Consider the following 15,658-nt stretch of genomic DNA (forward strand, 5'->3'; position numbering starts at 1 on the left):
TGTTTCATGTTCTCTATGTATACAAATCTCCCCACTGTATTTTCCACTGAATGCATTCGATGAAGTGAGCTGTAGCTCACGAAAGTTTATGCTCAAATAAATTTGTTAGTCTCTAAGGTGCCACAAGTCCTCCTTTTCTTTTTACAAGTACTCCTGTTCTTTTTGCGGTTACAGACGAACACAGCTGCTACTCTGAAACCTGACATTATCATACTGTCTGCAGCAAGATCTTCACATCTCATTAACAACATAAGGAAGGCTCAATCACAGATACAATAGTCTATCAAGACTGCCAAATACATGAATTATAGGTGGTTAGGTTTGAAAGGTTTGCTTGCATAAAGATGTATCACCCACTTCTCAAAAATTGTAAAGATACAAGTCCTTCCACAGAAAAGTTTCCAATGAGATGCTCCCATACAGGGAATACATTAAAGGCAAATTCTTAAAATGATTTCCCTGTGTTGCATAGATAAATCTAGCAATTGTGCACCTAAGTGATCACACATTTTAATACTTTCAACAGGAGGTGCTTAAAGCCATCAAAACAATTGCATGCTTAAATCAGAGATAAAGAAAGAATAGTTGGGACTGGGAACATAATTGGTCAACCTGATGACCACGTATATTTAAAATAACATGGGACAATAAATTAGTAGCTTTATTTTTCATATGTAAGTAATTACGATTTAACAGCACTTCATAATCATAGGACTGGAGGGGACCTCAAGAGGTCATTTAGTCCAGTCCCCTGCACTCATGGCAGGACTAAGTATTATCTAGAACAGTAGTTCTCAACCTATTTATCATTATGGGCCACAGGTTAAGAACCACAGCACCCCACCCCAAACTCCCCTACACACCCCTATGCCCAAAGCCCCAGCCCGCCCACAGAGTTGGACCAGGAACAGACCCAAGGTGCAGGGCAGCCCCTACCCTGACCCCTCCATGCGGCAGCCCCGACCCCGGACACCGCCAGATGCCGCCTGGCAGCAGGGCGGCACAGCCCCGAGCCCAGACCCCACTGTGCAGAGCACGGTGGCCTGGCAGCCCCAAGCGCAGACTCCGCTGTATGGGGCAGGACAGCCAGGGCCCTAGACCCCACCACACCAGGTGGTGGGGAAGCCCACAGCCCCGACCCACAGGCCCAGCAGCCTTTAGCATACAGCAGCTGTGTACAACACAATTCACTCAGGACTTCAGCTGAGCCGCAACTGTGTGCTAACTGGGCCGCGGATTGAGTACCACTGATCTAGACCATCCCTGACAGGTGTTTGTCTAACCTGCTCTTTGTCTAGCCTCCCTAGGCAATTTATTCCAGTGCTTAATCACCCTAACAGTTAGGAAGTTTTTCCTAATGTCCAACCTAAACCGCCCTTGCTGCAATTTAAACCCATTTCTTCTTGTCCTAAGCTCAGTGGTTAAGGAGAACAATTTTTCTCCCTCCTCCTTGTAACAATCTGATGTACCTGAAAACTGTTATGTCCCCCTCAGTCTTCTTTTCTCCAGACTAAACAAACCCAATGTTTTTAATGTTTAATTCCCTTGAATTACTAATCTATTAATTTTTAAGTCTTGTTAGCGAGTTTCTTTTGTATGACATTTAAACAAAATGTAAGAGACAAAAAGATGACAAAATAAGAAGAAAACAAAATAGAGTTAATATTAGTTCATTTTTTGTTACAAAGGCCATTGTTTGGGGTAGCTGTTTACATAGGGCCTTATTCAACACCCACTGATGTCAATGGAAAGATTCTCTGACTTCAGTGTGTACTGGATGAGATCAATAGTACGAATGAAGGCATAAATACAAGGGAAATGTATGTAAATGACAAACAATTGGTTGTCAGTAACAGGGAGCACAAAAACTTTGCCATAGATTTTTTTTTTTAATCTGTACTTTACAGTCACTTCGCTCGGGTAGGCACAAGATGGTACTTGCAAAAGTTATTTTTGATTATAAAAGATGTTTACTTTTATGAGGAGGTGCAGCTGCATGTTACCACCTGCTCACACTACACTGTTTGCTAATGTAGCCCTACAATGACTGCTCATGAAAATTTACGATATACCAACGAGCATACCAAAGATAATTTGTATGAATTTGGCATACAATTTAAGCCTTGCATTTTCCCTCTGCCGCACTTAGTTTCAATCCTTTCTCACTTTCCATCTTGGCCAAAATATTTTGAGACAAGCACAACTTGTGCTAAATGACAACAAGGGGAGGACAGGATAATAGCCTACAAATGTATGAAGGCTGTAAATACTAAGGAAGACGATGAGTTATTTAGGGTGGTACAAAGGGACGTAAGTAGGAGTAATGGAAAATAAATTACAAAGAGAAATTTTATATAGAATACCAGAAAAAATGCTTTGAAAATAAAGTCTTTGGTATTTGACTACGACAATCTCCCAGAGAATAGTGGAAACCCTATTATTTGGGGTATTTAAAACTAGAATGAACAAAATTCTAGAAAATATGTTACAAGTGAAAATCCTGCCTTGGCAGAGAAATGTACTGGCTGACCTACCAGATCTTCTCCATTTCCAGCATCTGTTGGGTAGCTATGATACAACACAATTCACTCAGGACTTCAATGCTCATGAGTTCTGTAATAAACTCGTCTTTATGGTTTAGAACAGCATGATCAGCATTCACAGAATATAGTATCCCCTTCCTTTTACAAATTATAAGCATTTCACTAAAATATACAAACAGGGTATACACAAAGCCTCATTGTGGGTGAATTCATGTTTTCATTTAGTACGCAGGAGCATGTACTTCATTGCTACTGATAAGATATTCAACAAGGAGAATCTGGGTTTTCTAAGAAACTTTTAAGATAATTAAAATAGCCAGATCCAAAGCAAAAGAATCAGCCTTGGGCAGGATTCTATGATTAATACCTTGTATAATAAAAAAATCAACAAGATAGAAGCAACTGTAAACACTCAAAAAGAAACCCAACTGAAATGTCCCTCCTGATTAAAGTATTTTTAGAGACAATACAATCTAATGCATCGCTTCTATTGAGCATTATACTGCCTCTTAACTGCATTAATGCAGTAACCTAGTGTGCTCTCTTTGTGATGCAAATTCACTCAAATACTGTGCTTTCCATAAAAAATTCACACATATATTGCATTGACAATTGCAGATTGGGGAATAACCCTAAATGTCCTTCAATATCTAAGCATTGCATTTAAGTCTGGTCTATACTATCAGTTTCTGGGGAGTCTTCTACTGCTGCTGCATCAGTGAGATATTTCCTCAAACAGCTGAAACAGACACAATCATAAGTTGACATATCACATGCAAAAGCCAAGTAAAAGATCTTTAAGGGGACCTACACCAGAGATTTTTGGAGAAGGAAGGTAATTGGGGTGAGGAGGATGGGAGATATCCTTCCCTCGAAGCTAGAGATTTACATATGGCCCCTGCAACCCAAAAGAATCAGCTTTGGGAAGGACTAAAGACTACAACCAAAACAATAACCCACTGTAACACCTAAATTTAATCTTTTATTCATTCTGGGTATACTACATAAAGGAAATTTGAATCCCTGTCACAATGGAGTTGGGATTTTCCAGAGGGATATTTTTTTAAAATAAACATACCAAAACCCAGTTGATCACTTGTAAAAATTAAATGAATCTGGCAGCCCCAAAGACCATAGACCTCTATTTTTTTTACAGAACCGGTAGAACACAGGGGCAGTCACAGACCAAGCTGCCATATATTTCTTTGCCCACAAACCTCAAGCCCGACTTGGAGGAACATATCTGGGAGTGACAGATTAGTTCCATCTGTAAATTCATTCAGTCCTTGGACCCTCCATTAAAATTGCCAATGACAGTGCCAATTGAGGTTTTCATTATACGGACATGTTCACTGGGAACTGGACTGAAACCACAGACTTGTTTTTCAGAGGTCATTGAACAACCATCAGACAGCAACAATTTTCAGCTACTACTGACCTCTGTTAGATCTGAACCACTGATTTTGAGGTGAAGTGATGCATATCCCAATAGTGTGAGCCATCTATTCCTCCCACCATTAATTTTAATTAAACAATCAATTTTTTCTACATCATTTAGCTTGTGCATAATATGGGAAAATAAATTATACTCATCCGCTGCAGTTCTGTGACATGAGCAGTAAAATGGTATAAGGTTGATTTTGTGTGGTCCTTCAGTCTAGCTGTGGAGTAGGATAGCATCATCTATCTTGAATAACTCACATAAACTGTTATAAGAGCTAAATTAAGACACAGTCCATTTAGTTGGATCTACTCATTGAATCTGCTGACTGAACAGATTCAAAGACAGATAAGCTTTATGGAACAGAAAATGTACTGTAATATAGAAAAAAATGAGATTCTCACCAAATATGTTCAGATCTGAGATTCATGAAGGGGAAAAAAATGCTCCATAGAGTTTCAGTTTACATATAAAAAGGCAAACACACCTCCTTGAATCATTGGTTGTGTGTAGTAGCCTTCTGTAACTCATGCAAAATAGAAATTTTCAATTGTTCAATTCAGCTAATGCTGTCCATTCGAGTGCCATTCTATAAAAAGGTTTCAGGGATCAGAGAAAACGAAATGGAACATGCCAAACAAGATATTAACAAAAATGTATATCAAGGGGGGAAAAGCATACGCTATATTGTATGCCAAGTATTTTGAACATTTGCAACTTTACAAACCACTGAAGAATGAATTAAATATAATAGACTGATTCTTGACTAAGAGCAAAAGGAGACAGCTTCCTTGTTTGACTCCAATAAAGTATTTCCTGAAAAATGTTGCGTCTCTTTTGAACTAAAAAAAAGTTACCTAGAACACGGGTATTTAAGATTTTCATTTCCAATTATACTTATAAAGAAAAAATCCACTTGTTACACATTGCTAATTGGAAGTATCAAATAAAACAACATAATGACTGCATTGTTTGAAATATCCATATCAGCTATCATATCAAGGTAAATCTGTTTTACTACGTTTAAGGGATATAAATCCTGAACCTTCCTGAGCAACTTCTGGTACTGGCCAGTGTCAAATACAAAATATTTGACCAGTTGAACCACTGGTCTGATCAAGATTGCAAATTCCTATGTCTCTACACTCTTCCTATAACATTTACATTTCATAGAATTCCTATGTCAACAACCATGCAAGTAACTGGAAATTAAACAGTGAAACCACAACAGTTTGCATAAGTCTGACATTTCTATTTTAAATTTCGGCTTACATTAATCTTGTACTTACTGTGGTCTCGATCCTTAGGGGATATACACTCTTGTATAGACTCTGTTATCCCAAGGCTGGCAGCAGTAGGGAGTGGGCCAAGCAGAGATTCTAGTGCAGGTGGCCATACAGGAGTTTCATTTCCATTTTTGCATTCTCTCCCTTCATTTTTCTTTAATCTATCTTTATCGAGAAGTTCATTACAAAAGTCCTTGTTTAAATGATTAGCAGCTGCTTCCAGTTCTTCATCTTCTGCCTCCTCCTCTCCAAATACGCTAGCAGTATTATCTTCTATAGATTCTGTAATGGGGGGAGAGGGGGGGAAATCAAATAACTTCATACCATCTGTTACTAAACTAAGTACATGAAGAGCAGCTCACTTAAAAAAATAAAAACCATTAGAGAACAATCTGCAGAAGAACAGAGAGTATTTCAGTACATTGTATGAATATACGGAATTTCCAGATGTGCTTTAAAATCATTGCTTTAGCGTTTAAAATATGTCTCTTCTGAAAATAATAAGTTAAAATTGCTTCTATTGTGCAATAATACTGCAAGTAAGTAGTTCTAGTAATAAGAGCTAAATACTTGTCATGATAATTAAGGCTAATATTCAACCTATAAACAGTACTGTGAAAACCTTCTGTGTGGGAATACAGAGGCACAAAGGTACATGCCCACTGGTTTGGGGTAAATTTCATGTTAACCTGAAGTACCAACACCACCCCTGTTAAATTGCACTTGAGAGTAATTTGTCACAGCCATTCATGCCATTACAATAGTTCTATTTTTTAAAATGTATACAATTTTGGTAAATTCCAGTACTACTCAAGTTGATGTCTGATATTTGAAGCATGGTATTTTGTGGGCTGGCAATATGCATTCCATTCCTCAGAGAACTCCAGTCTAAGTCAAGACTTAAATGTTTTGTTGCACCCAACTTTTCACAGCATAATGTATGAAACTGCATATATATAAATACACAACAAAGAAATGGAGCAGTATATAGCATAATAAAAGATCATACAAAATAACGTGAGTAGGATTTGACCCCCATTGCTACTTTTAAAATATTCATCGTCTTTTATATACTTACCATCTTTAGTCAAATTTGCTAATACTCCTTTTGCCTTTGGCCTACTATTTTCTAATTCATTCTCTATTTCATCTTGGTAAATTGATATTTCACCTGTGGCAATTAAATAAAAATAAAAGTTCAGAAACCATTCATGTTATTTGGTGTAGCCAAGTGATACAGTGTATTGAATGGGACTTGTACCTTCAACATCTTCAAGCTTTTTTGACAGCGCTTTCTCAAGCTGAAAAGAAAAAATGAGTAACAGAATGAAATATGAATATGCTACGATTAAATCATTTTAATATCTGTTCCTCTATTAAGAAACTTAAATACACATGGTACTATAGAAAGATGGTAATGTACATTTCTTCCATAAAGTGTTCGTAATCTAGGACAGACCAGACAGACAAAAGACAAGTATCAAAATATTGTTTGAAATAAAGTACTGATTAAACCTATATCTCAACCTGACAGAGAGGAACTTTCACACTGTCTCACCTAAAATGAGGCACCAACTCTCCCCTCTATCCAAGCACAGCTCAGACATAGTGGAGAATAGCAGCTGCAGTTGCAGCTCCCTGATTCTTGGCCACCCACCCCCAGGAGAAGTTGCAGAAGCTGGGTGCCTACTCTAACTTCCATCACCATCGTAAAGTCCATAATGGAGTTAATGCTAGCAGACGATCAGCTATAGGGGAGCTCAGTTGCATTGGAAGAGATTTCCCTTACACAAGGGGAATTCTCCTAGGGGAAATCCGTGGCCATAAGCAGCTCAAAGTGAACATGGTGGACCAAAAAAATCCAGCCTCCGAGAAACATCCTAATGTTAACAGTCATTCTTGTATTTCTCAGTCTAGTATTTCAGATACCTGTGTTTAAACAGGGACTCTCCTCCTCCTCACAGTCCAGCTTGTTTCTCGTACGAAAATACTTCCGAATTCTAACATTGTGGTCCAGAATATCGCATCTTAAAACAGGATGCGGTCATGTTTTGTACAAACTGTATTTTAACACTAAATATAGTATTTTATACAAACTGATTCTGCGGTTAAGTAATAATCCTGTGTTTGTAACAGTATATTAATTTCACTCCAACATACTAAGTCACAAATTCAACATTAGGCAAAAAGATGTGCTAAGAAGAAGCAAGCCTCCATTTCAACAAACTCAATTCTGTGTGAACCTGAAGCAACTTCATTGTCTACACTCACGTAAGTGAAGAGAATTTGACCCTCTCTTTCTTGTTTATTGCAAATTACCTGGATACATGTATGTGCTCTCTGATGGTGCCAAAAAATACTAAAATATTTTATAATAGAGGACAAAACCCATTTTGGGTGATTCTCAGAGGTACACAACATCCACAGCATAAATGGGAGTTGTAAGTACTCAAGAACTTTGAAGAATGTAGTGTTCAGATTATAAATGTATTTCATTCAAACGTTACAAATTAAAAATAAATGAAAATAAAAAAAAACCAGTAATTGCAAAACTTTGGAGCACTAGCTTTCAACTGTCAACCTTACTGACACTATCTGTCAACTGTACTCTAGCATCTCCATATATAACTGATATTTTTAAAAATCATCTAGAGCACACACATAACATACTCCTCTATGTAACTATACTAATAAAACCAATCTGGTGCATATGATTATTAATTGGCTATTTCTCAAAAAGCCATGCTCTATTTCATGGCAACGTTTATCTGCTGACAGACTTTTAGTGGGACCTCCTCTTGGTCTCCACATGTGAGTAAACACATCCCTCCCCTGAACAGGCACACTATTTCAATGCTAACAATAGTGTACACAAGTAACAGAATCTGCACACACAAAGCCCACATGGCTGCAGAAGTTAGAACCTACCACCACTACATGAACAAGCTATGGCAGGAAACCACCACCAACAGATGTGCGTGGGCAGGAATGTAAGTGAAGACTGAGGTCTAAAAATATGACCCACAATGTCTAACCAGGCTTTTGTGTAAAATCTCCAGAGGACATCATAACATTACCAATATTAAGGATGTTCACTTTCAATAGCAAATAACTTGAAACGACATTTAGGACGGTTACAGAATATTTTCATATAAAATACTTGTCAAGCCAGTATTCCTCAAATGAACTAAGCCACACATAAAACCAGTCTTTCAAGTACTGCATGTTGTATCACGAAACAAATTCTATGCAATCTGATTAATGTTAACACCAGTATTTTATTTTTGTATAACAAGAAGTTAGACAAAATTTTAAGTAATGCCTCATTTCCTAACCAAGGGTGTCGCTAGCAAGAACAACATTTGCAACATTTTTTGATCCAATTAACAAACAAGTACTTTTCCAGCTGTGACCTTTGCTAAGTAGGGTAGAAGAGTGAATGTAGCACATATGAGAGGAGCAAAAATCAGGCAGCTCCTCAAGGTTCACATGCAACAAAATCAGCTTAGCTGGTCGAATGAGAGGCCCCAATTTTGTAAGGAAAAAGAATCTTGACACTAGTATGAGGTGGCGAGCATAGTGGAAAGACTCATGCAGAGCAGGTAGGCAGGACGCAACTACAAAAAAGTAGTTAAGAGAACCATGCTCAGAATGGAGATCTGGCACCCACGCCAACATCGTCTTCCCAGTGGGGATGAAGACTGGTCATGGGGTACTGAACCCTGAATCCACAATATAAAAATTAGGTGCTCAGCAGTAAATGCCTTGAAAAAATAAGTAGTTTTACTAAAAACAGAAGTACAGCTGTTGCCATGATATTTAATCACCAACTTCCCCGGATTTGCACTGAGCTAAGCAGTGACTTTGCCCTTTCCCCTGTTCTTGCAGTGGTTGGCTAAGACTGCAGATATGGTTTGGGCCCTCAAAAGAAGGGCTACTATTGACAGGAATCTATTTATGGAATCTATTTATAGTAATCTACTAATTACTATTTATGGCTACTATTGACAGGAATCTGGATGAGTCTGATTCTCTGGAGGAGTTAGTGAAAATGGTGTGGAAGAAATCTTACCGCACCTTTTAATATGTGGCTGGTTTTAATGTCAGGTTTCAGAGTAGCAGCTGTGTTAGTATTAGAGACTAACCAATTTGTTTGAGCATAAGCTTTCACGTTCTCTGTATGTGTGTATAAGTTCCATTCTATGCATCCGATGGAGAGCTGTAGCCCACGAAAGCTTATGCTCAAATAAATGAGTTAGCCACACATTAAAACCAACAGGAGTACTTGTGGCACCTTAGAGACTATCTCCCAGCCAGTACAGAAAAAAATATAAGTTTGTTTGTGGATGCCACCACCTATGCCTCCCACCCTCCCCATGAGAATATGGTGGTAGAAGCAGGAATAGCTAAGGTTAAATTGGTCAGTCATGGCATGGCACACTATCAAGTCCAAAGATGAAAACAGAGACAGAACCACAAGCAGCTCCAAATACAAAGTATTGATAGAATTCACCTCCTGTATCTTTAATTTTCTTTGACCAGCAGTAAATGAAGGAGGATCGCACTCCTCTTCCAAGTCAATCTTCATAAATTCATCTATAGTTAGCTGACTCGTTGGTGTATCTTCAAATTCTGTAAGCCTAACATATATACATAAAATTAAAATACACAATATTTTATTGTGGTATCTTTTAGAACATTCTTTTTTAAACAAGCAGTTTTACAAAAGTTGACAAACTGCTAAATTAAAGATTAAGCGTGTCATCCCAAGAGACTGTGGCTCAAACAAATAAATAGATCATAAAATAAATAAATAAAATAATAAAAAAAAATAATAGCACCCAGCTCTTATAGAGCACTTTTCAAAGGAGATAAATATAATTATCCCCATTCTACAGATAATAAAACTGAGGCACAGGAAGGTAAAATAACTTGCCCCAAGTTACCCAGCAGATCAGTGGCAGAACTGGGACTAGAACCCAGGTCTACTAAGTCCCAATCCATGCCCTATCCACTAGGCTACACAAAAATCAAAATGATTTTGATGGTCTCATCTGTTCCTAAATAAATAAATAAATGACATGACAAATACATGACAAAACTGCCTTTTGATTAGATACAGTATGTAAGAAACAGTAAGTTTTTGTCAAGGAGAGATTCTGGACCTAAGTTCCCTCTAAGCTCTATGGCTGCGCAGCAGGCTATCAAGGGCCATGCAGGTGGGGAGAGGCGCCTCTCCCCCAGCTCTGGCGGGGAGAGGCACCTCTTCCCTGGCCCCGAACTGCTGCAGCAAGAGAGGGCTGGGGAGAATCCTCTCTCCCTGCCGCAGCTTTGAGACAGTCTGCACACCAAGCCCCATATCTATTGCCCCACCCCAGAGCCTGCATCCCCCACACCCCAACCCTCTGTCCCAGCTCTGAGCACCCTCCCACACCCTGAACCCTTCATCCCCAGCCCCACCCCAGAGCCTTCAGCCCTAGCTGGAGCCCTTACCCCCCCATGCCCTAACCCTCAGCCCTGAGCCCCCTCCCACACCCCGAACCCCTCATCCCCAGCCCCACCCCAGAGCCTGCACTCTCAGACAGAGCCCTCATCCCCCCACACCCAAACCCTCTTTCCCAGCCCTGAGCCCCCTGCCACACCCCAAACCCCTCATCCCCAGCCCCATCCCAGAGCCTGCACCCCCAGACAGAGCCCTCACGCACCCCGCACCCTAACCCTGAGCCCCTCCCACACTCCAAACCCCTCGGCCCCACCCCCACCATATATCACCTCCATATTGATGCACATAACAAAATTCATTCTGCACATGAACGTAAAAAATTAGAGGGACTATTGCTCTGGACTGGAACAGCACAATCACTCTAGGTGATAACTGGAAAAACCACATGGAGAAATAAATGCCTACTTTCTGGCTGACTTAAATCAGGGTTATTAATCCTAATAAAAATTCACCAAATTTCCAAACTAAAATATGTATTTATCATTATAGCACAGGAATAAGCTTAAAATTATTCTTAGTATATTAACATTACTGTTAATTTACACAAAGCAGGTCTACAAATAATATAATTTCAACAGTTTTGAAACAACCCATCTTCCCAAACAGAAGACAATGGACTGCAATGGAGAAAAGGGGTCATTTGTTCATTGAATAAATGACACACATGAATACTTGTAAATATATACAGTAAATAGTAATAATATAATTAGCACTTGTTCAGTGGTTCCATTTTAAAAGTTACTATGTTAAGAATATAGAATCTCTCTGAAATCTTTCAAAAGAAAAGAAATTACGTAGGACCAATTTGTTGCATTTTCATCCACCAGTCTCAACATTTGGTGGTTAAGTACTACTCTACTTTCTGCAGATGGAGAAAATGAGACAGAGCAGTAAAGTGTAGAGCTGGTGGAATGATTTTGGGGAGGCCAAAAATGCCCTTTTCACAAGATTGAAATTCTCCATTGGAAAATTTCAAATTTGGCCAAAGAAATTTGATGTTCCTTTAGGAAACATTTACTTTGGGAACGCAAAATGATAGCTCCCCAGCTGATAACCAGGAAGGCTCTTGTCAGTTTCATTTTCTCCCACTCACAAGTGCCTTCCACATGGGCAGCCAGGAAGCCAAAAAATATTGTTTCAGTTCTCCTGAAATAGAATTTTTCAGAATTTGTTCAAAGAAAAATGTCCAGCTTTTCATTTTTTGTCCTGAACTGGGATGAACATTCTTCCAAAACCTGAAAATGTTTCACGGGATGGTAATTCCATTTTTCCAGACAGCTCTAGCTAAGTGGTTTGCCAAAGGACACAGAGCACTAGACCACAATGCCTCTATGCATTATTCTTATTTATATTACTTGTAGCCCCCATAACCCCATTGTTCTAGGCACTGTACAAAGAACATGAGACAGTCCCTGTGCCAAAGAGCTAACAATCTAAGTAGGAAAGAAGCAAAGGGTGGTAAAAAGAAAGTATTATTACCCCCATTTGACAGATGGGAACTGAGGCACAGAGAGATTAAATGCCTTGCCCAAGGCCACAGATAGGCAGCACAGAAACGGATCCCATACCTCCCAAGTCTTAGTCCAGTGCCTTAACCACAAGATCAGCCATCCTCTTGTAGTTAACACTTATACATGACCCTTTCTATCACAGCCTGAACAGTGTTCATAAATTCATATACTAAATACTTATTATATTAGTGTCCAGACGCCACAATCAGGACCAGACCCCACTGAACAAAGTACTGTGCAAAACACAAATACACCTGGTTCCTGCCCCAAATTCGGTTGCTACCTGAGGCCCAATCTTGCAAGCAGTTCCACATGGGTGCACCTGTATGGAACTTGCAGCATCAGGTCTTCAGAGAATGTGTAGTGAGAGAGAGAGGGAGATATTATATATCACACACTTGCATGTGCACATACTTATTTATATATAGCTAAAAAGTAGTGTAACTACTTTCCTTAACTACCTGCTTGAAATATCTCACCATTATACATTGTTTAAATTATGTACAAGATATCAGCCTTTCACCAAATTGGTCAGTGTTTGAGATAAGCCATCAAGTTCACAAATTGCTAAACACTGTAGTCCATACTGCAAAACACGTGACAACATTAGTTTTGCAGTTACGAAATACTGATGCAACCTTAACTGTTGCATGTTAAATTTCAAGGGTGTATGAAATTGTCATAATAAAATTTACTTCCTAGATGAAATTCTACATAAAACTATATCTCACTTTCATTTTGTTTTCACTTTTCATCTAAAGAAAAATTAGATCAGAGTGGCCAGTTTTAAGCTATGTGTAAAGGGAAAATAAGTAGATGTACAAATTAAGATATTATTTGTCTTGACACCAAGTCAAAAAAGGCATTAAAAACTGAAATTTGGCAGACAACTATTTTCTATTTGTAGCAGAAGCAGTAGCAACCACTAGAGTTAAGGCTGAAATGCAACTTCCAATAAAACACAACCCCCCCCCTTTTTTTTTTAAAATGGTTTAGGACAAACCATCTCAAAACAAATTCCTTTGGGGCCAAAATTGTCCAGAGTTTGGTCTGTGCCAACAGGCATCCCCCACATATACTTTTATCCCCCCGGAAAAGTTACAGTAAAATCTGTTCCGCTGTTTTTGTTCAATCCACATATGTACAAAAATATACTTTCCCTCTGTGTTCAGTTCAGAAATGTTGCACACAGCTCAACAACAGCGGAATTTTATTGAGACTTGGTTTGGTTTGTGGATCTTACTGGAGTATAAAAAACAAGGCAAGTCTGAAGGAAACCAAGGCAGCCATCACGCAGCTATGGGCACTAAAATTTTTTCACCTATGCACACCTTCCACAGGGGATTTCTTAGCCCTACCTACAGCTAGGAAGGATGGGGATGCCCAAGTGCTGCTCACTTAGCAATTCAGTTTTTCTGTTCACTCACTGAAAACCAAATTTTCAAGGGCTTTTAAAGTACAGACTACAAACACTTTTGAGAGTTCCAGGAAATGCAAAATCTGAGAGGGATAGAATGTACAAGGTAGGAAAGGCCATGAGACTCCTCCCACCTATTCCCCAAAGAGGGGGGGGATCAGTTGAAGCTGCCATCAAGGACTGAAGAGGGCCAGAAACATTTTTTTAGACATTTCCAGTACTAATACACGACCAACTGACTGACTGCCTATACATACACAAAAGCCTGACTCCAATTCTGGGGAGCGAACAGCATGGAAGAAAGGCACATTGGAGTAGCAATGGTGGAGCTTTGGAAAGAAGAACAAAGCGTTGTGGTTCTGGAGGGAAATTTTAAAGATGCATACACAGGATATGTACTTTTAACATTTTATTTTATGTTGTCTATTACAACTTGTCTTTTTAAAATGTTTTAAAGGGTATTTTAGTACATAAACAAAAAGAGAAAGAGTTACACAGGAATCAGATTTCAGAGTAACAGCAGTGTTAGTCTGTATTCGCAAAAAGAAAAGGAGTACTTGGGGCACCTTAGAGACTAACCAATTTATTTGAGCATAAGCTTTCGTGAGCTATAGCTCACTTCATCGGATGCAAATCAGAGTTCAGAATATTATATCAGATACCAAAGGAAAACTGCATTGTAAGTTACGTGGTATACAGAGATGCTTAATTACTATTTGTATTATCTCTTTTTACAAAGAAATATTTAACACAGTAATTCAAAATTCTAAATAATATTTTTTCACATCCATATAATATTAATTGTAAGTTGAAATATCATTACTAACATTTTGAGCAACAGATTGACTTGAGAGGCTATCTGTAGAATCTGAAGAGTTAGTCAACTGATTTGCCTTTTAGTAAAGTCTCAGAATATTAATATATGTGCCCCATCATTTATTGTCTGAGCTTCCTTCAGAATTGTTGACCCATAGTATTGTATTCAGTAGCATGAGGCAGGTTCAGACTTCAAGTTGGCACAGAGGTGATACAATAGATTGGGTAGACATGATTACAAGGTGTTTGCTAAATAAATCAGTCTATTTTTACATTATCATCCTTTTTTTAAATGCACACACAATATATGCATCAATATCATACATACACCCCACTTTGTAGAGGCACTGAATACAGATATCAGAGAAATGGTTACACACTTTACACGCTACTACTTATGTAATAAACTAATATACTATATTTTATTATTATTAAAGACAATGGTCTAATATTTCACAGGCTTGAGACTATGATGATCATATATTTTTTAAAATATATATTTGTGAATATATCATTAGTATTAAAAAATTAGCACCTTGAAAAGGTATATGCCTGTACATGTGCTTATACTTATAAGCTCTAACACTTATGTAGTTGTTAATCGTAAACTTTAAAGCCCTGCAAACACTTACACTGGTGCTTAACTTAATACACGTGGTAATCCCATTGACGTCACAAATTATCCTTTGGATTCTTGGAATTTCAATGTAAAAGTCCCAACAAACTTTTTTTTTTAAAAAAAGGAATTTGTTACTTCAAGAACTGAAATGTTTCGAGCACTTTATAAAACACTAGTAGCTGAAAGCCATGCTACCGCAAAAGTGTATTTCATAAAATCAGAGTGTCTCAGAACTTAAAAATTAGACAGACTGCAAACCCCAGCGATGACTGAACCTGGTGACATTCTAAACAGAAAGAGCTCTCAGCCATGCTTGCAGCTGTTTCCATCACTTCACACTGACTCAACAGACATTCTAGACTTCAGAGTGACAATCCTGGAATCTTATTACATTGATTGCATTGTTAATATTGGAAATTAAAATACACTTATGAAATTTAATGGTTGCCCTTTGAATACGCTATATGATTTCCATGAAAAGAATAGAAATACAGCCTAACCTTACATTAAGGGAGCTACTCA

General features: G+C 38.4%; 1 protein-coding gene across 6 annotated transcripts in view; it reads right to left on the bottom strand.

Moving 5' to 3' along the window:
• BRF1 (BRF1 general transcription factor IIIB subunit) overlaps positions 1 to 15,658 on the bottom strand; it is a 237,049-nt gene that overhangs the window by 101,444 nt on the left and 119,947 nt on the right. For all 6 annotated transcript variants that reach the window (XR_012159588.2, XM_073349847.2, XM_073349848.1 and 3 more), the window contains exons 8-11: positions 9,784 to 9,910; positions 6,532 to 6,571; positions 6,349 to 6,441; positions 5,274 to 5,552 (exon numbers count right to left, since the gene is read on the bottom strand). Coding sequence is in view for 5 of the 6 variants with exons in the window: in XM_073349847.2 (XP_073205948.1) it covers positions 5,274 to 5,552; positions 6,349 to 6,441; positions 6,532 to 6,571; positions 9,784 to 9,910 (539 nt within the window). In the remaining variant the exon portion in view is untranslated. The remainder of the gene's footprint in view (positions 1 to 5,273; positions 5,553 to 6,348; positions 6,442 to 6,531; positions 6,572 to 9,783; positions 9,911 to 15,658) is intronic.

This window comes from Lepidochelys kempii, chromosome 6, assembly GCF_965140285.1.
Source record: "Lepidochelys kempii isolate rLepKem1 chromosome 6, rLepKem1.hap1, whole genome shotgun sequence".
Taxonomy (NCBI): Eukaryota; Metazoa; Chordata; order Testudines; family Cheloniidae; genus Lepidochelys; species Lepidochelys kempii.